General features: G+C 55.3%; 1 protein-coding gene across 3 annotated transcripts; it reads left to right on the top strand.

Moving 5' to 3' along the window:
• LOXL4 (lysyl oxidase like 4) lies at positions 1,910-23,376 on the top strand. 3 transcript variants are annotated; one of them, XM_021074442.1, is made up of 15 exons: positions 1,910-2,055; positions 6,126-6,439; positions 7,255-7,433; positions 8,263-8,468; positions 10,380-10,418; positions 10,566-10,785; positions 11,608-11,794; positions 11,965-12,119; positions 12,834-13,001; positions 13,998-14,160; positions 16,741-16,984; positions 18,096-18,211; positions 19,159-19,295; positions 19,658-19,769; positions 22,138-23,376. In XM_021074442.1, the coding sequence occupies exons 2-15, from the start codon at positions 6,400-6,402 to the stop codon at positions 22,206-22,208; spliced, it is 2,037 nt and encodes a 678-aa protein (XP_020930101.1). In that variant the 5' UTR covers positions 1,910-2,055; positions 6,126-6,399; the 3' UTR covers positions 22,209-23,376. The 3 variants fall into 3 exon arrangements, with proteins under 3 accessions (XP_020930101.1, XP_020930103.1, XP_001929187.2); XM_021074444.1 differs by having other exon boundaries at positions 1,910-2,082; XM_001929152.5 differs by having other exon boundaries at positions 1,911-2,055; positions 11,611-11,794.

Below are 24,982 nucleotides of genomic sequence, written 5' to 3'. Positions count from 1 at the left end.
TTGTGGCCCTAAAATAACAAAAGACAAAAAAAAAAAAAAAAAGAAAGAATGAGGAGATGGCCGTTCAGCTGAGAATATCCCACCTGGGCCTGAGTCATGGAGTTGGGCCTGAGACCTGAGCCCCTCACTTCTCAAGGAGGGGCTCACAGTAGTGACCCCCCACCCCCTCCCTGGGAAGTCCCTGCTTCCACTGCTCCTCGGCCTCTGCCCAGAGCCTTGCAGGTTAAAGGACTTCCGGGCAACATCCATTCATTCCCTGGGCTCTAGCCCAGGCCAGCCCCTGGCCTCCAGGGTATTTTTAGTTCTGGCGGCCAAGCCTGGGCGGGTGATTGGCAGCAGATGAAGCCCATGTTTTCCGAGCTTCCCGTGTTGTTCCTGGCTCAGCATGAGAGGTGGCTGGGTATGGGGAGGGGGCCGAGGCATACCTGGCACCCCAGCCCACAGCTGCCTCATTGTCCCTGGGGGAGGGGCTGGGCCACGGCTGCTGCCACTGACCCAAGGCTGGGAGCATTCTTTCCTGTTGATTCATCACAGGGAATGCTCTGGCCCCATTTGGGGCGGGGCAGGGCCACTGGGGGGACATCTGGGACATGGGCGGCCAGGGGTGAACAGTAGTCCTCCGGTGGCCGGGTCAATGTGACCTGGCAGTCACCCAGGAATCAAAAATGTCCACCTTGCCACCCTGGCCTTTATCACGGTTCTGCCTTGTAGTGGTGTTTGTTTACTCCTCTGCCTCCCCCACCAGACTGGGAAGCTCTTCCCATCCAGCCGGCTGCACTGTCTAGCACTCTAGCCCCCTGTCTAGCAAGTAAGAGAAAATCAATAAAGGTTTGCTGAATGAATGAGCCTTTGGAACACACTCAGGCAAGGTGGGGGAAAGGGGGCATCAGACTGCACTGATCTGGGCCTAGAAAGGAAGCTGGGAGGCTGGGACTCTGCACATTTTACAGAAGGGGCACTGAGGCACTGGGAGGGACCAGGACAGGGGGCAAAGAATTTGGAGGAAAGGGGCTGAGATCCAGGCACCTGGGTTCTCAGCTTAGCTCACCGGACTCCACTCTGTCAGCTTTTCCTGTTTTGTCTTATTCCACAGTCTCCCCCTGGAACCGCCCCCCCCCATACCCTTCCCCCCACGAGCCTGTCAAGGGTCAGGGCTGCCTCAATCAACTCTGTAAGGGATTGTAGGGAGGAGTTCAGTACTCTCGTTTATGATTTATTACGTTGGGGAGCAAGTCCCACGGCTTGGGGCTCAGTGTTCCCAACTGTACAATGGGCAGAACAGAGGCCTCACGCCCCCGCAGCCCACAATAAACTTCGAGGGACCAGGACCACGGAGAGGACCAGCTATTACTCCAAAAACCTGCACCCCACCATCCTGACCTCGTTTGAGCAGAGCCCCCCGCAACGCCTGCCTCCCCCCCCAGCAGAAGAGAGTCTGCGATGTCCTAAGTAACCAAACTGGTGGGACTCGGACCCTAAGACGGTGAGGCGCTCCCACGCGTAGGGCTGCACAACTTGGGGACTGGCTGAATGTAACCCCCAGGTCAACTCTTTTGCAGGGGAGGAAACTGCGCCTCCTCCAACAGGGGAGGCCACAGCTGCACGCGGCCCGCCGGGCAAACGCAGCCCGCTGGCGCTGAGCCACAGCCCTTTCCCGGGAACTCCGATCCTCCCACAGTCCCTCCTGCTGCAGCGCGCAGTTCCCTGCACGGAAAACAGCTGCACCCTCGACTCCCGCAACTTCGCTCTCCCCCCTCCTCGCACCTCCCCGGCCCGCGGGCTGCGGGTGGGCCCCAGGGCACCCGGGGCCGCGCGGGTCGGCGGTGGGGTGGGCACCAGCCCTCGCAGGGGCCCATCGGGCGGGGCGCCCGCCGAGTCCAGGTCCGCCCGGGGGCGGGGCCTGCGGGCCTCCTCCGCGGCGGGCGGGCGGGAGGGGTGGTGGGCGCCCGCGGGCCTCAGCCGGATAAAAGGGCCCCAGGGCGCTCCAGGAGGCCCGTTAGCGCTGCTCGGCCGCTGAGCCCCAGCCCCAGCCCCGCACCGTCCGCGCTCCAGCTGGTGAGCCCCTGTCTGGCCCCTGGCCAGGTCTGTCTCTTGCTGTCCTGTGTGTCTGTCCGACTTCTGTCTCTCTGAAGGTCTGCAAGTCTCTGAGGATTCCTGAAGGCTGGGAAGGGGAGAGATGGGGGTCCCATGGACGTTAGCCTAGCCCCCTGGTCGCTCACCAAACTGCTTCCACTGGAAGTTACCAAGCTGGAGAGCTTGGCCCAAGGCCCGCCCAGGGTGGTGCGGCGCGGCCTCGGGGTGCCTGCGTGTCTTGTTTGTGAACACACGCTGCGTGTAACCATTTCTCTTACCTTCTCACCCAGGGTAGGAGGCAGGGGAAGGGGTAGGTGGGTTCAGATGTCACTCTTGTGACTTAGAGGACAAAGAGGCGGGCTGGAGCTGGGCTCTCTGGGGAAACAGACCAAATCTGAGTATGCTGGGGGTAGAGGGTGATTGGGGGGCAGCCAATGGAGAGTGGGCAGAGGGCTTCGACCTGTGCATGTCCTGTTCTGGACAGGTGCCGCCCAGAGCCCCTTTGCTGGCACTGTTTTAGGTCCTCACAATCCAGGTCCCAGGGAGGAAATCAGGGCTGAGTGGGGAGTCCCATCCCCTCCCCAAAGAGCTGGAGGGAAGTGGCTGTGAGTGACTGCCCGGGCTGGTGCCCACCAGGACAGCGGCCCCAACCCTCTCTCCTGAATAACCTTGGGTGTTTCCAGTCTCCATAGCCGGGCCAGTTCAGGCCAGGTGTCTCCAGCAGCACCTGGATCAGGTGCCTTTCTACTTCAAGCTGACAGGATCCTGGCTCCGTCTCTTGGTGGCACTCAGCGCTGGCACCCACTCCAGGGCCCTCCCACCATGGCTGGGTCATAAATCAACCAGCAACAGGGTGGAATTTCATTCATTTCGCTGCCTCCCTTCCTTCTTCCCCCTCTTCCTCCACGTCCATCTCGCTCGTGACAGAGAGCCTGGCTCTGTTGCCAGGCTGCCTGGGCTTGCATCCCGTCCGGGCAAGTCACTTAGATTCATGGAGCCTCATCTCCTCCTCTGTCAAGTGGAGATAAGGATTCAATACATTTTTAACGTATAATAATAATTAAGTTTAATGATGAAATTATTATTACTAACCTTCGTCCTCCTCAGCCTTCTTTCCCCTCACGCTGCCCCTTTCTCTTTCACTTAGAAGAACAGCCACTCTTGAGGCTGTTCCATTCTCTAAGGGTGGTGTCTCAGCCTGGTCCTCTTCTCTGTGCTCAGCGCTGGGGGAACAGATGCAGGGAGACACGCCACTGGGTTGTGGGGACAGGAGGCAAACACACCGAGTGCTAGGACAGTGGGGGTCTGGGCAGGGTGGGAGGGGCTTAATGGAATGGGGAGCATTTGAGCTGAATGTGGAAAAGATGTATAGAAATTTAACAATGTGAGACAGAGGGAGAGGTTCCTCCAAGTAGCAGAAACAGCGAGAGCAGGGGGCTTGGAGGCTGGGAATTGAAGGATATGTTTGGGGAAAGTGACAAGGCAGGTGTGATGTGAGCGAGAGCCAAGGGACCTGCAGTGGGCAGGAAGGCTGGAAGAGGGGCTCTCCCTCTCTATGACTCGGTTCCTGCTGTCCCACATCCACCTCCAGCGTAGCTTTCATGGGCGGAAGCTGTTCTAGCTCCCAGGGTCCTGCAGCAGAAGCCCGCCCCTGTCCCCAGGGAGGCTCCCTGGAGGGAAGGGAGCCTGCTGGCCCCGGACTATCCACAGCCTCTAACGAGACGTCACAGTACTCTGGGGACGTCAGCCATAGCCACACAACAGACCTGCCCCGCCCAACCCCGGACCATCAAAGCATAGATGGGGGACCCCCAGTGCCACCCGTTCATTTTAGAGGTATTGCACCTGACTCTCAGAGAGAGGAAAGCACCTGACTCAAGTCACATAATTTGGTGGCAGAATGAGGAGCATCCTGACTTCTGAGGACAGGGAGCGCAGTCATCTTTCAGGCCAGACCCAGTGTGATCACTGGGTCCTTACAGCTAGAGGACCCTGAGCCCAGTCCTTCCATCCTCTCTTGTCATTTGGGGAAGGTCCCTACCCACAGTGACTTTGGCTTGCTTCAGTCCCTCGCTGCCCCGTGGTGCCTCAGTCCCACTCTGCACAGTGGTGACAGCCAGTAGAGAGCCCCCACAGGCTCCGGAGTCAGGAGGGACATGAAGAAAACAGGGCTTAAGTTTGGAAAGGAAGTGTCCAAAGAGGTGCTGGGACCAGCCTAGACCACTGGTTCTTTAGTAGCTGTTTCATTTGCTGCAAATAATAGCTGTCAATTGAGAGCTTGCTCTTCTAAGGATTTAACATTCATTTAATCTTCATTTTCCAGAGGGAGAAGTTGTGGCATTGAGAAACTAAATCACTCACCCAAGACCACCCAGAAACCTATTGGTGGAGGTGGGATGTGAACTCAGGCAGCGTGACTCCCAGCCTGCAGGCTTAAGCACTGTGCTATGCCACCTGCGCATTTTATTGGGTGCCATCTACATACCTATTCTGGGCACTGGGGACACAACACGAAGTCCCCGTTCCCATGGAGCTTCATTCCTAAGCCCATCTTGTGCACTTCTAAGAGCCCCCCCCCCAACCCCCGTCCTGGGCTCGCCAAAGCAGGAGGATTGACAGCTGAAGGGGGTGGGGCTGGGTGCCCGAAGGCATGAGCTGATTCTCAGCTAGAAACCAGCCAATGGAGTAGGGAGTGGCAGGGGGCCCAGTAAGACCCTCCCTACTGAAACTGACCAGCTATGGAACAACCCCGAGAATAGCAGTGGCTGTGCAAGGATGGGGTCTCCCCAGAATGAGCCCTTTTAAGACTCAAGCACTGAACAGGGAGCCAAGGACCAAACTTTCTCCATCAGCTCCTCCTGGCCAGTCTCAGCTCCTCATCGGCTGTCAAGATGGCCATGGAGGGGCTTCAGCACTGAGGCTGCAGACACTTCGACAGCTCTAACTGGCCACGACTATCCTCTGTGCTCTTCCCAACCCTGCTCCCAGGACCAAGGCTGCTAATGTATGAGGGGGAGAGGACCAGCCCCCCATCCTCCCCTCTAAGGACCCAAAGAGCATCTGAGGACAGCCTCCTGGGAATGGGAGCCTTCTCCCATGTACGGTCACTGCCCCAAACCCTCCCATGGCCTCTTATAGGCTGAAGGGCAAGCCCTCCACTGGTGCACAAGGCCCTTGATCATCTGGCCCCAGGGCATCCCTGTACCATTGTCCCCTCCAACACTGCAGTAGAGGAAGAGAGGGCACTTCCTGCTCTTGCACAAACTCACTTCTTTCCCTCTTTCCTCCTTTCCTCATCTTGTTCTCTCTACCTGGAATTCCACTTTCCCACCCAGGAGAACTCTTATTCATCCTGCAAGGCCCAGGTTAAGTGTCCATCTCTGGAAGCCTTCCCTGTTTCCTCTTCTCTGCGCTCCATGAGGGCGGGGAGTCGTGGTTGATGTGTTCATTTCCGAGTCTAGGCACCTGGCTGAATAATTGGCCCAAAGCAAGTATTCAAAAAACGTTTGTTCAGTCAATGTACAAATCATGCACGTGCATGGACCTAGGGGCAGACCTTGCTGTGTGGCTTGGGCAAGTCTCTGGAACTCTCTAGATCCTAATTCCTTGTTTCTAGAGTGAGGAGGTTGAACCAAATATGCTTTAATATCTCCTTTAGCTCAGACAATCCTAGCCCCTGGGGGTTCCCCATGACTCAAAGGGTAGGGCACCCTCTCTTACATATAAGACTGCATCGAAAACAGCTGTTTACTGAGCACTTACCCGGTGGTGGATTTGTGATAAGCACTTTACACACAGTGTTTTATTCCACACTCACAACAATACTGGGAAGGCTAAACTTAAGCTTCTTCAAGGACACATGGCCAGTGAAGGGTGGGTTTGAACCAGATTGACTAATCTCAGAGTCAAAACTCAATCTGTGCCAACACATACACATACACACACACACACACACAATCGGAGGGACGTGCTGTCCTTTGTCTCTTCCAGCAGAAGAGGCCTGAGGTCAGAGGCAGCGGTGGTGACCATTGTTACGTTTACTCATTGCCCAGGTGCCTTGACCCCAGCTGCCCTTGAAGTCACCATAATGTGGTCCCTACCAGCCGCCCTCCCCTGCTCCTGCCACTCCTGCTGCTGGGCCAGGCCCCTCCCTGCAGGCCACAGTCACCGGGCCCTGTGAAGCTACGGCTGGTGGGCCCAGGGAGCAGGCCAGAGGAGGGCCGCCTGGAGGTGCTGCACCAGGGCCAGTGGGGCACCGTGTGTGATGACGACTTCGCGCTTCAGGAGGCTACGGTGGCCTGCCGCCAGCTGGGCTTTGAGACTGCCATGACCTGGGCCCACAGCGCCAAGTATGGCCCAGGGGAAGGTGAGTGACTGGTGCTGCCCAGCCCAATGACGCAGAGATGGTAGTGGCTTCTCTCGGGCTGGGGCCCTGAGGCTCCAGCTGAACACATCAGAGTCCCACCTGTCCTTTAATACCCAGCTCAAATGACTGCTTCCGTGAGGCATTTCCTAGGTGCTCCAGCATAGATGACCCTGTCCCACCCTCCTGTTCTCACATGCATTGAGGCCACCACCATCACTGCCATCATTACCACTCAACTCTAGTTTCCTTGAGCATGGCAGTCTCATACAGCATGTGCTCAGCAAATGCTGTTGAGTGAATGACTAGATGGATGAAGGCGTGAACAGGTAGACCTAATGGCTAGAACTGCCTGGCATTTTCCAAAAGCAGATTCTATAGGACCTGATGCCGAGAGGGGGCAGTAGGCAGGGTTTTTTTCCCCCCAGGGCTGCACCTGCTGCATGTGGAAGTTCCCAGGCAAGGGGTCCAATCAGAACTGCAGCTGCTGGCCACAGCCACATCCACAGCAATGCCAGATCCAAGCTGCCCCTGTGACCTATACCACAGCTCACAGCAATGACGGATCCTTAACCCACTGAGCAAGGCCAGGGATCGAACCTGCATCCTCATGGATACTAGTTGGATTTGTTACCACTGAGCCACAGGATTGTAGATACCAAGCTCTCAGGAGAACCAACTCCTCTCCCCCACTCCTACTTTCTATTCAAGCTTTGGAAGAGAAAAGTTGGTAACTAGGGGGTCCTATCTGGGAGGCCAAGTCCGTGACTGGCCTTTCTGTGCCTGTCCCTGAACGTCACCTGTCCCTTCCACCACAGGACCCATCTGGCTGGACAATGTGCGCTGTGTGGGCACAGAGAGCTCCCTGGACCAGTGTGGGTCTAATGGCTGGGGTGTCAGTGACTGCAGCCATTCGGAGGATGTTGGGGTGGTGTGCCACCCCAAGCGCCAGCGCGGCTTTCTCTCTGAGAGGGTCTCCAATGCCCTCGGGCCCCAGGTGAGGAGCTGACAACGGGGTCAGAGGACAGGGCTTCTGAGTGATGAACCTGGGGCGGGGGAGGGGGGTGACAGGAGTAGGATGCGGGCTGAGAAGCATCCCTGCCCGTGGCCTGGAGCAGGTGCATGGGTAGAGGGCCCCAGCTTAGGCACAGGGAGTCAGGGGCTGGGCCTGCTGGGAATCACTGAAGCTGCTCTCCATGAGGGAGGCAGCTGGCGGGTAGGGGGTTGCCTCACCCACACGGCCTGGCCACAATTGCTGCCTCTTCCTGGCACAAACAGCCTTGAGCTAAAAACAGCCCAAGCCAAACAACAGGAGCAGGCAGGGCAGGCCTCTTCTCTTACCCTCTGCTTCCAGGCAGCCTCAGCTGAATCTGGGGGCCATGACAGGGGCTCCGTCTGGACTGAGTCATCCAGGGCTTGGGCAGGGCTCTCGTGGGCCAAAGGATCCTGCTGGCGATCGAAGCAGCTGGTCTGTGCCCATCCTCAGCTCTCCTCAGGGTGGCCTGAGGAAGGCACCTCTGTGCCAGGTGGAAGCCCCCCAAACTCCAGTGGCTCCCATGCTGACCCCAAGGAGGCACAGTCCTGCCTGCTTCTCTCTGGGGTTGAGGAAAAGACCCTAAACAAACTGAGCTCCTGCCTTGTACTCACTGTGTGGCCTTCAGCGAATGTCTCCCCACCCCTGGGCCCCCATTCCCTGGCCTGTCCCATGAGGGAGCTCCGTAGGGTAACCTCTGATTGCTGAGCCCCAGCTTGCCCACGTGGAGACCTGCAGTGGGCTCCATGGGGGCAGGACTCCTGGGGCCCACGGTGACCACATGCCCCTTCAGAGCCGGCGGCTGGAGGAGGTGCGGCTCAAGCCCATCCTCGCCAGCACCAAGCGGCGTAGCCCAGTGACGGAGGGAGCCGTGGAGGTGAAGTACGAGGGCCACTGGAGGCAGGTGTGCGACCAGGGCTGGACCAGGAACAACAGCAGAGTGGTGTGTGGGATGCTGGGCTTCCCCAGCGATGCTCCTGTCATCAGCCACTACTACAGGTAGGAGGACAGCTGGGCAGATGGAGGGCCGTGGGGGAGGCAGGCTTCTGGGGCAGCGGCTGGATGTGTGTGACACGTGTGGGACCTTGCAGACTTCAGCGAGGTTGGCAGGAGTGGGTGTCTACGGCAGGACATGCAGTGGTTGTTGGGATTGGGAGGGAAACAGGTCCAACTGAGGAATGTGCCTGGATTTCCCGGGCTATGGATCCCTTGGAATCATTAAGACAAGAGCAGAGTTCCTGCTCTGTTGCAACAGGATCGATGGCCTCTCTGCAGCACCAGGACACAATTTTGATTCCTGGCCATGCACAGTGGGTTAAAGGATCCCACGTTGCCACAGCTGTGCCATAGGTTGCAACTGCGGCTCAGATCAGATCCCTGGCCCAGGAATTTCATTATGTCGTGTGGTGGCTGAAAATGAAAAAAAAAAAAAGAAAAAAAATCCACCCAATTAAAAAAAAGTTAAGACAAAATTAAAACAAGAGTGAGGAAGAACTTTGAGACTCTGGGAAATTCCTAGAAATGGTCAGAAAATAAACATTGGCCTTGCCAATTAAATAAAAAGCATTGACCATAGTACACAATACTCCCCAAAGGAAATGTAAATACATGTAAAGTCTTGTGTCCCAGGTTAAAAAACTAGACTTAGCTAGTAGCGATACAGTGCCAACCGCAAGTACCGTGACCTGAGTTCTGGTCTCAGCTCTGCCAATAACGAGCTGTGGGTCCTCAGTCGGGCATCTGGACCTCAGTTACCTAATCCGCAGGGAATTAGCTCAACTTTATCCCAGTGAATTTCCTCTACTCTGATCCCAGCCAGGTTTTGATTGGGTTGCGTGTAAGCTAGGCGTGGGGTGGGGCGGCATCCGGGAGAGGAGACATAAAAATATTCTCCTGAAATGTGACAGAACTGTCACAAGATTGCATCAGCCTGAGAATGATGACCGCAATTGTACCAGTCCTGTCAGTGAAAACTTCGTATGTTTCTCATCAAGGGATAAAATCTCCCTCAGCACATCGGAGTCGTCCACCCTTGCCTGTCCCCAATCAGTCGTAGGTGCTCTGTCCTGTGTCTCTGATTTAGAGGACCCTCGCTGCCCAGACTAGCCACGTGGCTCCATCCTTGGGGACGACTAGGGAATGGGGCCCCTGACTCCCTGCTGCCAGTAATTGCACCTCTGGGCCTGGCTGACTTGCCTGCCACCCAAGAGGAGGGCAGCTCTGATTATAGCCTCAGTGTCTCAGAGTGGGCAGCCCCCACCAGGAAGGCCTTCAACTTCCACCTGCTCCCAGAGGACTTTTCCCCGGGGGCCCCTTCTCTCGGGTTGCTCCCTAAAGGCTGCCCTTCTTCTGGGCTGGGGAAAGGGGGAGCTTGGAGCTGCCTGCCCTGGGGTGGCCCAGTGCAAAAGAGACTCCACTTTGGGATTAGTCACAGGAGACCTTGCTGCGCCCTGCCTTCCTTCCCCATCCAGTGCAGATCATCGTGGCGTTCCCGTCGTGGCTCCGTGGTAACGAACCCGACTAGCATCCATGAGGAGGCAGGTTCGATCCCTGACCCCAGTCAGTGGGTTAAGGATCCAGCGTTGCCTTGAGCTGTGTAATAAGTCTCAGATGAGGTTTGGAGCCTGCGTTGCTGTGGCTATGGCTGTGGTGTAGGCTGACAGCTGTAGCTCTGATTCGACCCCTAGCCTGGGAAGCTCCGTATGGCGAGGGTACAGCCCTAAAAAGACCAAAAAAAAAAAAAAAATGGAGGTCATGGTTATCTGTGGGGGTGGGGGACCTTCTCAGGGCTGTGGTGCTGAAATAAGACTGGGAAGCATGGTGCAAACGCAAAGATGACTGTGAGGAGCCAGGGTGATGGGGCAGGACTTCTGCACCCACTCCACTTCCCACCTGTTTGTTCCTACCCAGGAAGGTCTGGAATTCCAAGATGAACGACCCCAAATCCAGGTAAGGAGTGGCACCCTCGGCGAGGCGGCAGAGGGTGTGGCTTTCCCTCCCCTCGGGACTCCTCTCCCCTCCCCAGTGCTTCGGCCTCCCTGAGTCTGAACACAGCCCTCAACCCCTCCCCGACCCTCAGTCTCCTCTGTCTTCCAGGCTGATGAGCCTGACGAAGAAGAATTCCTTCTGGATCCACCGGGTCAATTGCCTGGGAACAGAGCCCCACCTGGCCAACTGCCAGGTGCAGGTGGCGCCAGCTCAGGGCAAGCTGCGGCCGGCCTGCCCGGGTGGCATGCATGCTGTGGTCAACTGTGTGGCAGGGCCCCGCTTCCGCCCTCCGACGTCGAAGCCTGAGCGCAAGGAGTCCCCGGCAGAGGTGGGTCCCCCGGGGGCCTGCACGCAGGCCTGGAGGCATGGGCCCCACTCGCAGGCCCTGCCCTGTGGGGGTGGGACTGAGGGGGAGGGGCTCCCCAGGACAGACTGTGGGGAGGGGCCAACCACCCCTATGGAGACTCGGAGGAAGAGAGCAAATTGCAGAATGGAAGAACCTTGGGATTTATTTATAACCTACCATAAATGGAAAGGTGACATCACTGGCCATAAATAGAAGGTAACTACCCGAACAGTAATTACATTGTAGCTACATCTCAATGAAGACCCAAGGTATTGAACTTGAGCCTGGCCCTTCCTTATACAAAGCCATGAGTAAGTGCCCCGCCGGAGAGACTGTCTCCTCACTGAAATAGGAAGCACTGGCAGAGAATTCAGACGGAAGTTACCTCCACACCATGTGCTCCATTCATACCCTGTCCCTGCAGCTCTCAAAAGGCATTTCACGGGTCTGTGTGGGACGTGTCGCTCTAGTTCAACCCCAAAGTGCAAAGCAGCCACAGAGGCGGGGCCGGAGGAAGGGACTGGCCTGGTGATTGGGCGGCAGGTTGTGAAGCCCAGGGACCCCAGCTCCATAGGCTCTTTTGTTAGAGCTGGAGTTTGATTCTGCGGTTATTGTGGCAGTTCTTTGTCACTGAGGAAAGGGAAGGGGGTGTGCAAAACTGCTTATGCATGGTAATTGCTGTAGAAGTCAGAGGTGGGACCAGAACTCTGGTCTTGGCTCTGTCTGGCTAGAAGGGGCTCCTGCGGTGGCACAGCCCCTCCCCTGCCTCCTCCTCCCTCTCCCTGAAGCTGGGTTCCCTGCCAGCAGGAGCCGAGGGTGCGCCTCCGCTCCGGGGCCCAGGTGGGCGAGGGCCGGGTGGAAGTGCTCCTGAACCGCCAGTGGGGCACCGTCTGTGACCACGGCTGGAACCTCATCTCCGCCAGTGTCGTGTGTCGCCAGCTCGGCTTTGGCTCTGCTCGGGAGGCCCTCTTTGGGGCCCAGCTGGGCCAAGGTGAGTGAGGAGGCCTGGGGTGGGGTTGGAGAACGTGGATGTGCCACTGGTCCGTCCCTCGGGGGCCCTAGGGCACCAGGGCCCAGGACAGACGTCCTTACCTTCTCGATTCCCGCGGAGGGGAGGCCGCAGCGATGGAGCCTCAGGGAATCTCCCCCTCCCTTCTGTAGCGCTGGGGCCCATCCACCTGAGTGAGGTGCGCTGCAGGGGATATGAGCAGACCCTCGGTGACTGCCCCTCCCTGAAAGGGCCCCGGAATGGTTGCCAGCATGAGAATGATGCTGCCGTGAGATGCAACATCCCAGACATGGGCTTCCGGAATCAGGTGAGCTCGGGTCTGGGCAGCCCTGAGATAGCCCAGGACACCCTGTGCAGCTGGGGGCAGGGGGTGGGGGTGCAGAGGGCTTCAGGCAACCAGCCCCTGGAGCTGGCTGGGCAGACTACCAGCCCAGACTGCCAGCCTGGAATGCCCTCCTCGGGGGTCTCCACTGACCTGGCCTACGTCCCCTGGGGCCAGGCTCTGGCCTTCACAGAGGTCAGGATATGGATGGGGACTCTTCAGATGGGGGCATTCTCCCACCCACCCTCTCAGGTTCCTGGTGAGGTAGAGAGAGACGGTGCCTAGGGCAGCGGGCCATGGGGTGTCAGCACTGGGAGTGGCACTGGAGGCCGGGGGGTGGGGGCAGAGTTCAAGTGTCCCCGAACATGGACTGTGGGTCAGTGTGCATGGACAGTAGATAGGAAAGCCCTTGGCATCTGGCAAGTGGTCATTAGTGATAGGATTGCAGGTAGCTGGAGGGCGAGTGGCAGAACAGGAGCCCCGGGAGCAGGCTCTTGGAGTCAGATTTCTTGAGCAGGCAGGGACATTGGGGGCTCTCTGATAAAAATGTCCTAACTTCACAGAGGAGACGAACCCAGAGAGGGGGAGTGTCGTGTCCAGGGCTGCCCGGTGAGCTGGCCTGGGCCGGTCCCCAGGCTGGCAGCCCTGAGCTCTCCCCTCCTAAGGCGGCCCCTCCCCTCACAACCCCCACCATTGCAGGTGCGCTTGGCTGGTGGGCGCAGCCCCGAGGAAGGTGTGGTGGAGGTGCAGGTGGAGGTGAACGGGGTCCAGCGCTGGGGGGCTGTGTGCAGCGATCACTGGGGCCTCAACGAAGCCATGGTGGCCTGCCGACAGCTGGGCCTGGGCTTTGCCAACCATGCCATCAAGGTAGGTCCCTGCTGTGCTCGCAGACTGCCTGTGCTCAAGTGGCTAACCCTTCATTCATTCAGTCAACAATTAATTATGAATGAAACTCTGCACCAGTATAATACTGGGTGCCTGGGATGCAGTGGTGAACAAGACACAGTTCCTGCCTCACCGAGCAGTCAGGGAGCAAGACGGCCATTCATAAACATTCACACGACAGGCAGGCATTGCATCTGTAGGAAGGATTGAGTAGAAGTAAGGCAGACAAGGTGGGCGAGGGGTAAACGGCAAAGACCTTGTGGTGAGTGAAAGCTTGACTTTGTTGAGGAGATCGGGGTCGGGGTGGAGTGTGGCTGTCGAGAGCAAGTGGAGGAAGAGGCAGGGGCAAGGCCATTAATGCCTGCAATGCAGATTTTTTAAAAGATTTCGTCCTTGCCATGTGGCACACAGTTAGGCTGGAGATTAACCTGAATACAGAGAAATGCACTATTGCAGTTGTCCAGCTGAGAATGATGCTGCCTTGGACCAGGCTAGTGGCAGTCCTGGGGGAACAAGGAGAGGGATTCAAAAGACATCAAGGAAACACAATTAAGGGCCTGCGGCATGGCTGCAATGGAGAAAACTCTTCAGCCCCGCCCGCACTGGCCTGCCAGGCAATACCGGGCTCACCTCATCCTGAGCACAACTGACCATCTAGGGTTCTATAAAGGACAGCTGGGGAAATGAGACAGGTCTGAGTGGACAGGAAGGGAACAGGACCAATTCTTCAAATAGCCAAGGGCTGCCCTCAGGGAGAGGGATAGGAGTGGGGCCCGTGGTGGAAGCCATAGCAGTGGATTTTTGCCTCGGTACATGGAAGACATTTCTAATACCCAGGAGTCCAAAGGAGCATCACTAAAGATTTTCAGGCCAGGGCTGACTACAGCCTGGTGGGGGTGATGTGACAGGGCTCAAGCCTCAGAGGAGACCTAGGAGCAGGTCTCAGCCCTGACTGGGTGATGCTGGTTCTTTTCTTAGGACACCTGGTACTGGCAGGGGACGCCAGGGGCCGGGGAAGTGGTGATGAGCGGGGTGCGCTGCTCAGGCACAGAGCTGGCCCTGCAGCAGTGTCAGAGGCACGGGCCGGTGCACTGCTCTCATGGCGCAGGGCGCCCCTCGGCCGGAGTGTCCTGCACAGACAGTGAGTAATGGGAGTGGGCCAGTGGGACGGGGAGTTGTGTGTGTGTGGGGGGGTGCTGGGTTCCCCCAGGTGGGCAAACCTGCACCTCCCGCTCTCAGGGAGGACCTGGAATGCTGGTCGCAGCTCCAAGGCCCGCAGGGTGTAGGAGGTGGAAGGAGGGCTGGATGCCGAGAACCTGCTCTGCCATTGACATTGACCGTGTGAGGCCAGATCACCTGCCCCATGGGGATACTACCTTGCTCTGCCCATCTTGTAGAGTTACTGTGAGAATTAAAATAGAGATTTTGTGAAAACTTAGGGACACACAACAGTGGTTTTCAATTTTCAGGTCATGACTGATTGTTGAAAAAAAAAAAAACACAACCATAAAACAAGATAGAAAACAACAGAATTGTTACATTGAGTAAAGGTAGTATTTTTCTCTTGGAATTATGTCTATGTGCACTAGGTCACAGCATCAAATATATTTCTTACTACAGTTTGAGTAAGAAGAGTTCGAAAGCTGTTGTAGAGGGTATAGATATATGAGGACACGTGGGGCCTGTGATGAGCGGTGGAATTTACCCCCAAAGACTTGAGGTCAAGACCATTTTGAGGCATCGGTCTGCCCCACATCCCCAGATTCTTGTGGTAGCAGCATCTGTCTGGCATCGGCCAACCAGGTCTGGGGCCAAGATAACCACATCCAGTTCAAAGGCTGCAGGTTGCCACCAAACTGTGTGGCCACTTGACCTTTTTCCCAGCCAGCCTTCAATGCCAAGACATCTTTAACCTCTGTCAGCGAGTTTTAGGGCTTCCTCTGTGTCCAGCGTACATTGGAAGAACGGGGCCCCTTACAGCACACCTTCCCCCACTGGGTGATGGGGCTTCAGGGTGGGCCTCCCTGCCCCAGGCTCCCAGCACCGTGGGGGCCTGCTCCCTGCCCTCTCATGTACCTTGTACCCCTCTGTTCTACTGCCTGGAGTGGCAGCTCTCCCAAATGCGTTTGATGCTTCACAACGGCTGAGCACTGACAGCTGAGCTGCCACCTCTGTGGTCGTCCCCATTTCTCCTCTGTGATTTTTCTTCTTTCTTTCTGGTCCTTACCCTCTCTTCTTCTCTCTGAAAGCACTCCTCTCCCCCAGGAGTTGTAGGACTGGTCAGTAGGCAGGCCCTGGCTCTCTCCAAAATATACCTGAGGAATTCCAAGAGCACTTAGCAATAGTACAGACATCATACAGCAAACCAGCCAAACTCTCACTCCTACCCTCTGTCCACCGAGATAAACCCGTGTTCCCATCTGACCGTCGGTGCCCAGGCTCACCCATATCTAGACTGTAGCCCTGTTTTTGCACGAACGAGCATTGAGAACAGGCAGCTTTTCTCTCTTGATGTTATATGGCAAAAGCTGTGGATCTCCGCCTTTCTGTACTAATACATGAGGGACCTTGGTGGCAGAGGTGGCATGTGGCTTCCGTGAAGGGTAAGATCCCCCATGACAGGAAGGAAACTGTAGAGGCGCCGAGCAGCCTGTGGAGATGCAGGCTCTAGGTGGTTGGATTTTTATGCACAGAGAAGCAGCAGAAAGTCCACGATGCCTCAGAGGAGAAGGCACAGGATGCCCTGGTGTGAATACCCATGATAGCAATCAGGGTAGAACAGGAACAGAGGAGGAAGCACAGGCTTAGGAACTGCAGAATGGACCAGAACGGCAGAACCCAGGAGCAGGCTTGGAAATAAACTCTTCTAACACTCCCTTGCAGCCCTCTCCCTCTGCCCCTTGCATTGCAGGAGGTGAGGCCCAGAGAGAGAGTGAGCTGAGGGAACAAATTAGGTACCAGCAGAGCTTACTGAGGGGTTCTTTGAGCTGGGTTACAAATGGGCTGAGATGCGTCTTACAAAAGAAATACCAGCTCATATCGACTGCATGCCTACTCTGGGGCAGACGATGATCTAAGCGCATTATAGGTATCATCACATTAATAGTCCCCATTTTACAGATGAGGAAGATGATGCACAAAACGGTCAGGCAAGTCATAGAGCTAGTTAATGATGTAGGCAGAAATTAAGCCAAGACGGGAACCCAGGCAGCCTGGCTCCAAAGCCAGTGAACTTAACTGTGACACTGTGGCTGCCTCCCAGGTTAAGGCAGTAGATCTTTGCTGTTATTAGAACTTGTGTCTCCTGACTCCTAAGTGGCCCTCCTCTCCCGGACCCTCCAAAAGAGCTCAGTCTAGGGGCAAGTCTGGCCCCTGTGCCAGGGAGCCAAACCAGCTGCTGTTTTTTTGTTTGTTTGTTTGTTTGTTTTGGTCTTTTTGCCTTTTCTAGGGCCGCTCACTTGGCATATGGAGGTTCCCAGGCTAGGGGTGTAATCGGTGCTGTAGCCACCGGCCTACGCACAGCAACTCGGGATCAGAGCCACATCTGCGACCTACACCACAGCTCATGGCAACGCCAGATCCTTAACCCACTGCGCAAGGCCAGGGATTGAACCTGCAACCTCATGGTTCCTAGTCGGATTTGTTAACCACTGTGCCATGACGGGAACTCCCCGGCTGCTGTTCTAACCTCGGTGTCACCACCGTGCCCTCTGCGGCCCAGGTGCTCCGGACCTGGTGATGAATGCCCAGCTGGTGCAGGAGACGGCCTACCTGGAGGACCGCCCGCTCAGCCAGCTGTACTGCGCCCACGAGGAGAACTGCCTCTCCCAGTCCGCTAACCGCATGGACTGGCCCTACGGACACCGCCGCCTCTTGCGCTTCTCCTCCCAGATCCACAACCTGGGCCGGGCAGACTTTCGTCCCAAGACGGGACGCCACAGCTGGATTTGGCACCAGTGCCACAGGTCAGTGCCTGCTCATGCCCTCTGCTCTAGAGGGACATAAAGCAGGGTCCAGGGACCAAACCAGTCTGGTCCCTTCTGGGTAGACTTTCCTGGGAGGGGTGTCTGCTCGGGGGAAGAGCCTTCCTTTGTAGGCACCTTGCTGGCCTTGCCTCCCGGAGGCAACGAGGAATCCCAGGAATACCAGCCTGCCCTCTCGTGGCTCGCTGGCCCGCCCTGGATGCACTCATGCATCCGTTGCCCACAGCAGTGTCCAACAGAGCAGTCACTGCCAGCAGAGCTGGTCTCCATGACAGTGATACTGGATGCTTTGCCTGTTGGGCCTTGGGCCTTGTCTTTAAAAGCCAGGTGAAGTGGGGACTCCTAGAAGCCTGGAGACCCAAAATAGCCACCCTGTCCAGGATGCTGGCTCTGCAGAAAACGCTTGCTGGTTTCTGAAGCCACAAAGCAAGGCCCCCAAAGAGGAGCGCGAACGCTGGCACCGAAAGGAGACAATGAGCCTTCTTTCCTATCGGGAGCCTCCAGCCCAGACAGGAGAGACCATGGCTGTGATCAGAATGGAAAAGGGTTTTTATTTTCTTCAGGACACAGCCATGGGTGGGGAATGCTGAGAGGAACAGGCAGTGACGTTGGGACTTGGCCTTTCTGACATAATAAGCACCTTTCCCTGTAGCACAAACAGAGTTGTCATTAGAACTGGATGGGAAACAATGGTAGCAATTTGGACCCGGGCCGGCAGGGAACAGAATCAGCATCCCTCCTGTCTCAGTAGCTCCGCTCCTGGGCTGTCCTTACAAGTGTGCCTGCCTTCCTCCCCACTTCATGCCTGGTAGCCAGGCACAGTCCCCTGGTGTGAGGGAGCCTTTATCCCTCCCCACCTGGGTGAGACACTTGTGTTGGGGACAGCGGTGTCTGGCTGCCTGGCAGGGGTGCCGGGAAAGTAGGCCATGGGTCACACTAAGCTTGGGTTTGGGAGGGAGAAGGGCACTGCCCTGCTATTACAGCGCTCCTCTCTGGGTAATGATGGGGTCTAGCACCTCAGTCCTCCCTGCCAGCTCCTCCACGGGGACCCTCTCCTGTCGCTGCCGGGCTGACAGCTCTGCCCCTTCTGCAGGCACTACCACAGCATCGAGGTCTTCACCCACTATGACCTACTCACTCTCAATGGCTCCAAGGTGGCTGAGGGGCACAAGGCCAGCTTCTGTCTAGAGGACACAAATTGCCCCACAGGTACGTGCTTTCCTGTAGGCATAGTCTCCTCTGTTGTATCCTCAGCCCCTCTGGGATCAGGGTCCCCTCTGCCCTGCTCAGTGGCCTCAGGCACTTGGAGACTCTGGCCTCGCATCAGTCAGCCCTCAGGGCAATTCAAAAAGATAAACTTCGTCTGTTTTCTCCTTCCTCTGCATTCCCAACACACTTTTTACCTTTTAAGATGCTTAACAATTTTAGGGGGGATGACAGCTATAGACCTGTTTCACTTCTGCTGAGTCCTTTGAGGGCACGGATCATCTGATTCCCATCTGTACACCTATAGCCCCCAGCCCTTAGAAACGGCATGGTAAACACTGGCCTCCAGAGAACTGGATGGATGGATGGACAAGTGGATCAGCAGAGCAGGGATGGAAGCTTCCAACCACATTTCCTAGGCCGACAGGAACTTCCACTAGAGCATTCAGAGAAATAATCTCGGTTGCAGATGGGCTATGCGGCAGTGCTGGGATTGTGAATTCATGGATAGTACGAGTTTGGGTGCTCATGGGATATTTATTTATTGCTTTTCAGGGCCGCACCCACAGCATGTGGAGGTTCCCAGGCTAGGGGCCAAATTGGAGCTGTACCTGCCGGCCTACACCACAGCCACAGCAATGCAGGATCCGAGCCACGTCTGTGAGCTACACCAAAGCTCACGACAATGCTGGAGCCTTAACCCCCTGAGCAAGGCCGGGGATCAAACCTGTGGCCTCATGGACGCTAGTCAGATTCGTTAACCGCTGAGCCAGGACGGGAACTCCCCTCCGACAGGATATTTAGCTAAAGCTCAGGTACCTAATCTGATTGTGTTCATCTGGCAAGGCTGGTGTGAGGATCAACTGATAGAGGATGTGAAAGTGCTGGCAGACGCCTGGTCCCGAGCACCTGTTCAGTGCCTCGGTGACTGCCAGTACCCTCCCTTACAGGAATGCAGAGGCGCTATGCCTGTGCCAACTTTGGGGAACAGGGAGTGACCGTTGGCTGCTGGGACACCTACCGACACGACATTGATTGCCAGTGGGTGGACATCACAGACGTGGGCCCTGGGGATTATATCTTCCAGGTAAGATAATTCAGGCTTGGGAATTCTCCACAGGAGCTCCATTTCTTCCAGATGTTCCAAAAGCTCCCCGGGGTCAAATAGAGAAAGAAAGAGGATTTCTGACACATCTGGCATTTGAAGGAGCTATGCTATAGGGGAAAGAACCAGGATCCAGGGGACCTTATTCAGTAGACAGTGTGCAAGTCCCAGCTCAGTCCCCATCTATAATATAAGGACATTAATGCCCATTTCCTGGGGCAACTGTGTTAATGAGGCAAAAAATACAAGCATGCTTTGTAACACTACATGGAATGTCAAGGATCATAGTCACCATCAACTCAGAAGCCAGATCCCGTTTTCAGCGGATGCTTCTCTCACTCCAGGTGGTCGTGAACCCCAAGTTCGAGGTGACAGAGTCAGATTTCTCCAACAACATGATGCAGTGCCGCTGCAAGTACGACGGGCAACGGGTCTGGCTGCATAACTGCCACACAGGTAACTGCGAGTCCCGGTGAGCCGGCCCCAAGTGGGCTCAGGGAGGGGGAGACCCTAAATGTCCCTGTCTGTGACTTCAGCGTGTGTGTGCAAGGCTAGGATGGAACAGAGATGAATGCCCTTTGACAGCTTCATAGAAGGAGGATTTCTGGAACAGACTGCATCAGCCTCACCCACTAACTACTTCTACCTCCCTCGTTGTCCTTAAGGCTGTTTGGATTATAAACTCAGTCTCCCATCTGTCCTAGAGTCTTTCCTGTTACTTGAGGCCATGTCAAGATTTCCCTTTTGCAGTCTGTTATTCCCTCCACCGCTTCCTTTCATAGGGTCTTTCTTAGTTGCCCCCATCCTAGGCTGATGGCCTCACACGCAAAGGTAGGCGTCCCCAGATCTGTGCTGCTACCTCCAGCTGGGACCACAGCTTACAAGGGGACCGTGGAGAACAGGGCTTAGGACACTTGCCCGATTGGTAGCTTCAGGCAAAGAAGCAATGATCCAGTGAGGGGCGGAGTGAGGAGGTGGTTGCCCCACTTGCTTGTAAAGAAAGGGAACAGTCCCTCTGTCCTCAAGTTCAAAATGCTTGTATGTGCCGTGACACACAAATACAAACATTTTAAACTTGAGGACAGAGGGACTGTTCCCATACCCACACTTTGCACTGATGGGGTGGAGCAGGCGTTTGTTCAGTCAACAAACAGTTATTAAGATCTGCCTCTGTGTTGAACACTGTGCCAGGCACTAGGAACATAAACCGGGAGTGAAATGCAGAGCAGAGGGTTAGGGAGTGTAAGCAGACGTGCAGATGGGTTAACCCCAGTCCTACTGAGCATCCCTAACCACTAGGAGCTAATGCTGAGCAAACAGAGTGCCCTGGGCAACCACCTGGAGGCTAGCCGAGGTTTCCCAGAGGAAGTGTTATCTGAGCTGGGTTTCAAAGGAGAGGCAGAAGTCAGAGAAGGAAGGGTAGGAGAAAACACAGGATGTGGCCTCCAAAGCCTTCTTTGGGCTGCAAATCCAGCTCCACCACCTTCTAGCTTTAAGACAGTGAGGAAGTCTCCACCTCAGAAGCCTTCCCCTTTGTATAAGAGGGCTGTGGAGGCAAACCCACTGGCGTTCTTTGCAGGGAGGGTTATGATGGTTCCTGCGAGGAGAATGGTCTTCATCCTATGGGCTTCTGGGAACCATGGACACATTTCAGTCAAGGTGGCAAAAAGATCAGATTTATGTTTTCAAAAGAACCCTGGCCACAGATGGAAGACAGTGAGTAGTAGTCATCCAAGGATTCAAAATGGTGTGACTGAGTAGATTCTGCTGCCATTTAGTGAGATGGAACGTGAGAGAAATCAGGAGTTGGAACCTAAGGCTGCCCATGTGGAGGCCGAGCCTCCATAATGCTGGTGGCAGGAAATACAGTGCAGCTCTGACCCTTGCAGGAAACAGAGGGCGCACTCGGGTGAGAAGTTATTTAATGAAGGACTATTTAGAGGTGTGAATAGGACTAAGGAGATCATGGGTGCTGAGACGTCCTGGGATAAGAAGAGTGGAAAGTTGTTATGGGAGTTCCCGTCGTGGCTCAGTGGTTAACGAATCTGACTAGGAACCATGAGGTTGTGGGTTCAATCCCTGGCCTCACTCGGTGGGTTAAGAATCTGGCGTTGCCGTGAGCTATGGTGTAGGTTGCAGATGTGGCTCGGATCCTGCGTTGCTGTGGCTGTGGTGTAGGCCGGTGGCTCCAGCTCTGATTAGACACCTAGGCCTGGGAACATAGCCTGCTGTGGGTGCAGCCCTAGAAAAGGCAGAAAGACAAAAAAAAAAAAAAAAAAGAAAAGAAAGTTGTTATGACTTTAGGCTTGCAGGGGCAGACAGTGTCCTAGAGCTAGAAAGCTGGAGCTGTGGAGGACGGAGAACCTGGCAGGGCTGGGCTGGAGTTGCAGGGGATTATCACTGCAGGAACAGGAAGAGATGCCCCCGCCTGTCTCCTTCCATCCTCTCATCTCCTGCGGCTGCTTCCCAATGACCTACATCAACCAGAAACCAGAAGATGAGGGAACCAGGGCAAGGCAATCTCAGGGGTCAGGTCTCCAGGCCACCAAGAGAACAAAGAAGGATAGAGCATGAATCTGGGGAGGGGGCAAAGGAGAGTGGCCAGCCCAACCCTTTCCACTCAATAAACCTATTTTTTCCAATGACCCTGCAACTACACATCTGGGAGCATCTATTTCTATAAAACGGATTCTTGTTTGCGCCCATGACCGACCTGATACAAAGGCTGAACTGGGCAGAATGCATCCATGTTTGTGAAGTTGTCAGGAAAGGGATGAGACTCTGGTCAGGCTGGCCACTTACCTCTTTTCCTTTGGTCCAACAGAGGATTCGTACCGGGCCAATGCAGAGCTCTCCCTGGAGCAAGAACAGCGTCTCAGGAACAACCTCATCTGAAGCTATCACCGCACACTCCCAGCTGCTGCCCACACACCAGATACCTCAGTTTATTGGAGCCATGCCCTTCACAGCCCAGACTCAGAGGGCAAGGGGCCAGTGCCAATGGGCACCAAGAACCTGCTCAGGAAGCCTTTTGATGGCCAGATCGCCAAACCAGGATGGCACTGCTCCCTCAGGATGGCTCTGGGTCTGTCCCCTAAGGAACTCTGATCTCCAGACTGTGGCCTCTGGGCCTCGTTTGGCTGAGCTCCTCTTCCATAAGGAGACCCAGTCTTTCTCGGATTTTGCCCCAGAGGTCCTGCTTCCCAGGAGGAAGCCCAGTTCCCATTTACATGGTGCTTTGCAGATGTCTTGGAGGACCAAAATACAAGGAGTGGTCAGCTCTCTGCCAGGAGCTCAAAGGAGCACAATTTATGTCAAAGTCACAACTGGCAGAGAAGCTGGTGAATTCAGTCCCTTGCTTGATCTGTCCTCATTTAGAACTCAGCTGTCATATTCTCTACGAGTCTTTAGTGCCCTTACCTTCTCCTCCTGCACACATAGGTGTCTGTAATACCCCTGGAAGCTTAGGCCTCAGGCATCCCCTAATGGGCCCAAACCAGCAGTTACTGAGTGCCTGAGAAAGGACACGATCCACAGAAGTTGCCAGATAGGGCCTTCCTCCAGAACAGCAAGAGGAGGCCAAGCAGAAAGACCGCTGGGCTAATGTGGACCCTAGCCACTGCCAGGGCCTCTGCCAAGGGAAGATATGTGCCAGAAACCAGCAGGCAAGATCACTGTGCATCTCAGGACTAGTCTAAATGTCAGGTCCCCCAAGTTTATAGCGTGTATTTTATATTGAATAAATTTTTGCAGCAGAAAGAACATGGGTCAAATAGGCCACTCATCTTTGCAGGAAAAAGAGGACAGGTCTGGTAGAGTCGGGGGCAGGAGACTACGAAGAAGTCAGAGGGGGAGCATTTAATTTAGTTAAGGACTAAAGCTAGGAAAGGCCACCATTCCTGCTTGAGGTGGCTGTGATAGGCCCTTGCTCAGTGGGATCGAATCCCATGGTCATCTCAGACATAAGCCTTCATCTTTCTCCACTTCGACACACATGGGGATAATCCTCACAGGTTTGACGCCCTAATGCCAATAAAGACCGCTCACTGTGGACTGCTACAAAGACGAGACTGGCTGTGATCCTTTGCAGTGCCCGGCACACTGGCTCTACCCGCTTTCCACTCCCACTGGCCTGGTGACTCAGACGTGTGGGGCACACATACCACTCACAGCAACCCCACTACATTCTCTGATAGTAGCCTCCAGGCTGCTGCTGCCCAATCCCTTCGCCAGGCTCCACAGTGAAATGTGGGTTGGAAAGGTTAAGGGAAGAAAAGGAGGAGGAAAGAAGGAAGCGTCCAAAGATGGTAACATTTTACAACCAAAGCTGCAAGGCCAAAATGAATGGCGGGAGATGCAGCAGAATTAAAATAGTCCTCCGTCCCCACACCTGAGGGCTACCCTCCCTAGGGAGTAAAAAGGGACCCGCTCTGGGGTATCCTCTGGGACTGCAAAGAAGTGCTTTCTTCCTTCTGCTCCTCTACCTTCCCTCTCTTCTCAGCGCCCTCATCTCCTTCAGGAGGCAGAGGGAGCACTATATTTTGGCGTGGCAGTGTAGGTAAACAAGGGAAGGACTGACTTCCTCTTGGATCCAGCAAACACCTCCCAAACAGTAACAACATTATACTCGCACATGCAGCTAATGGTCTGTGAAAGGCTGCGTAGCTGGCGGGGAGCGCGTGGTGACTGATGACTAGCTTCAGGCAGGAAGGCTACCCCCAGCTTCTTGCTGGATCCAGTTTCCAAGAGGGCCAGAAAAAGCAGGCCAGGCAGCCAGCCACCGGCCCTGGTCTCAGTCTGGCTGCCCACATCAGACGTTTGATAGGTGCAGCCAGTTCTAATTCTTGGAAAAAGCTATACAAGGGTTGTGCTGTTACACCTCCAGGTTGAAAGGAAAGGACATGGGAAGATGTGGCTGGCCTGACTCGTAACTAGCTACGGAATGTTAACAGAATACCAACCACCGAATTCCAGACAGAACCAAAAATGTCGAAAGATTTTCACCTCAGCATTCTTCAGTCTCAGAGAAACTGAAGGGCCTAAGGTTCCAGTCAGAGGCCTCATTTATTTCTATTCCACAAAGACTTCTACTTCATAAGGAGCACACGGGAACTCAAGGGCAGTGTGTCTTCCTATGATCAATTCCCGGTGATACTGGGATTCATCCAGGAGGCAACATACACGCACAGCACAAAGCTGTCTTCTTGAACATCTAACGAAGGAGCCAGTGGCAGCTCCGGGGTGCTCTCCAGGGAACTTGGCTTGTGAAGGCGCGGTTTAGATACAGCCAAGGGACAGGTTCCCAGGTGGACAAGCTCCGCACCCTCCACAGTGGGCTAGGGCAGTCCTCTCCCCGCCAGCCAGTATACTGCATCAGTGCCGGCTACTGGAAAAATAAAACAGCACATCCTCTACTAGTGGCAGAAGCAGCACCACCACTAGCCACCGAGAACAAAGCATTAAAAGGAGGACAAAAGTAACTTCCTGCAATGATGAGTAAGTACTGCAGGAAAACTGCGTGATAAACATGGGGCTGTATGTTACCATTAACTACGCCCTTAAAAACCAAAATGTCACCACACAGCGGACGCGCCCTTAAAGGCAAGTGATAGGCCTTGAAGAATCAGAACAGAGCAAAAGCAGACCTTTGAGATACTGTTCAGTATGAA

This window comes from Sus scrofa, chromosome 14 (assembly GCF_000003025.6).
Source record: "Sus scrofa isolate TJ Tabasco breed Duroc chromosome 14, Sscrofa11.1, whole genome shotgun sequence".
Classification (NCBI taxonomy): Eukaryota; Metazoa; Chordata; class Mammalia; order Artiodactyla; family Suidae; genus Sus; species Sus scrofa.
This window is presented reverse-complemented; position numbering and strand designations above follow the sequence as displayed.

Coding starts and splice junctions, on each gene's coding strand:
- LOXL4 (XM_021074442.1), top strand. CDS start 6,400: ATGACCTGGGCCCACAGCGCCAAGTATGGCCCAGGGGAAG. Junction 12,120..12,833: donor ACATGGGCTTCCGGAATCAG/GTGAGCTCGGGT, acceptor CCACCATTGCAG/GTGCGCTTGGCTGGTGGGCG. Junction 19,770..22,137: donor GCTGCATAACTGCCACACAG/GTAACTGCGAGT, acceptor TTGGTCCAACAG/AGGATTCGTACCGGGCCAAT.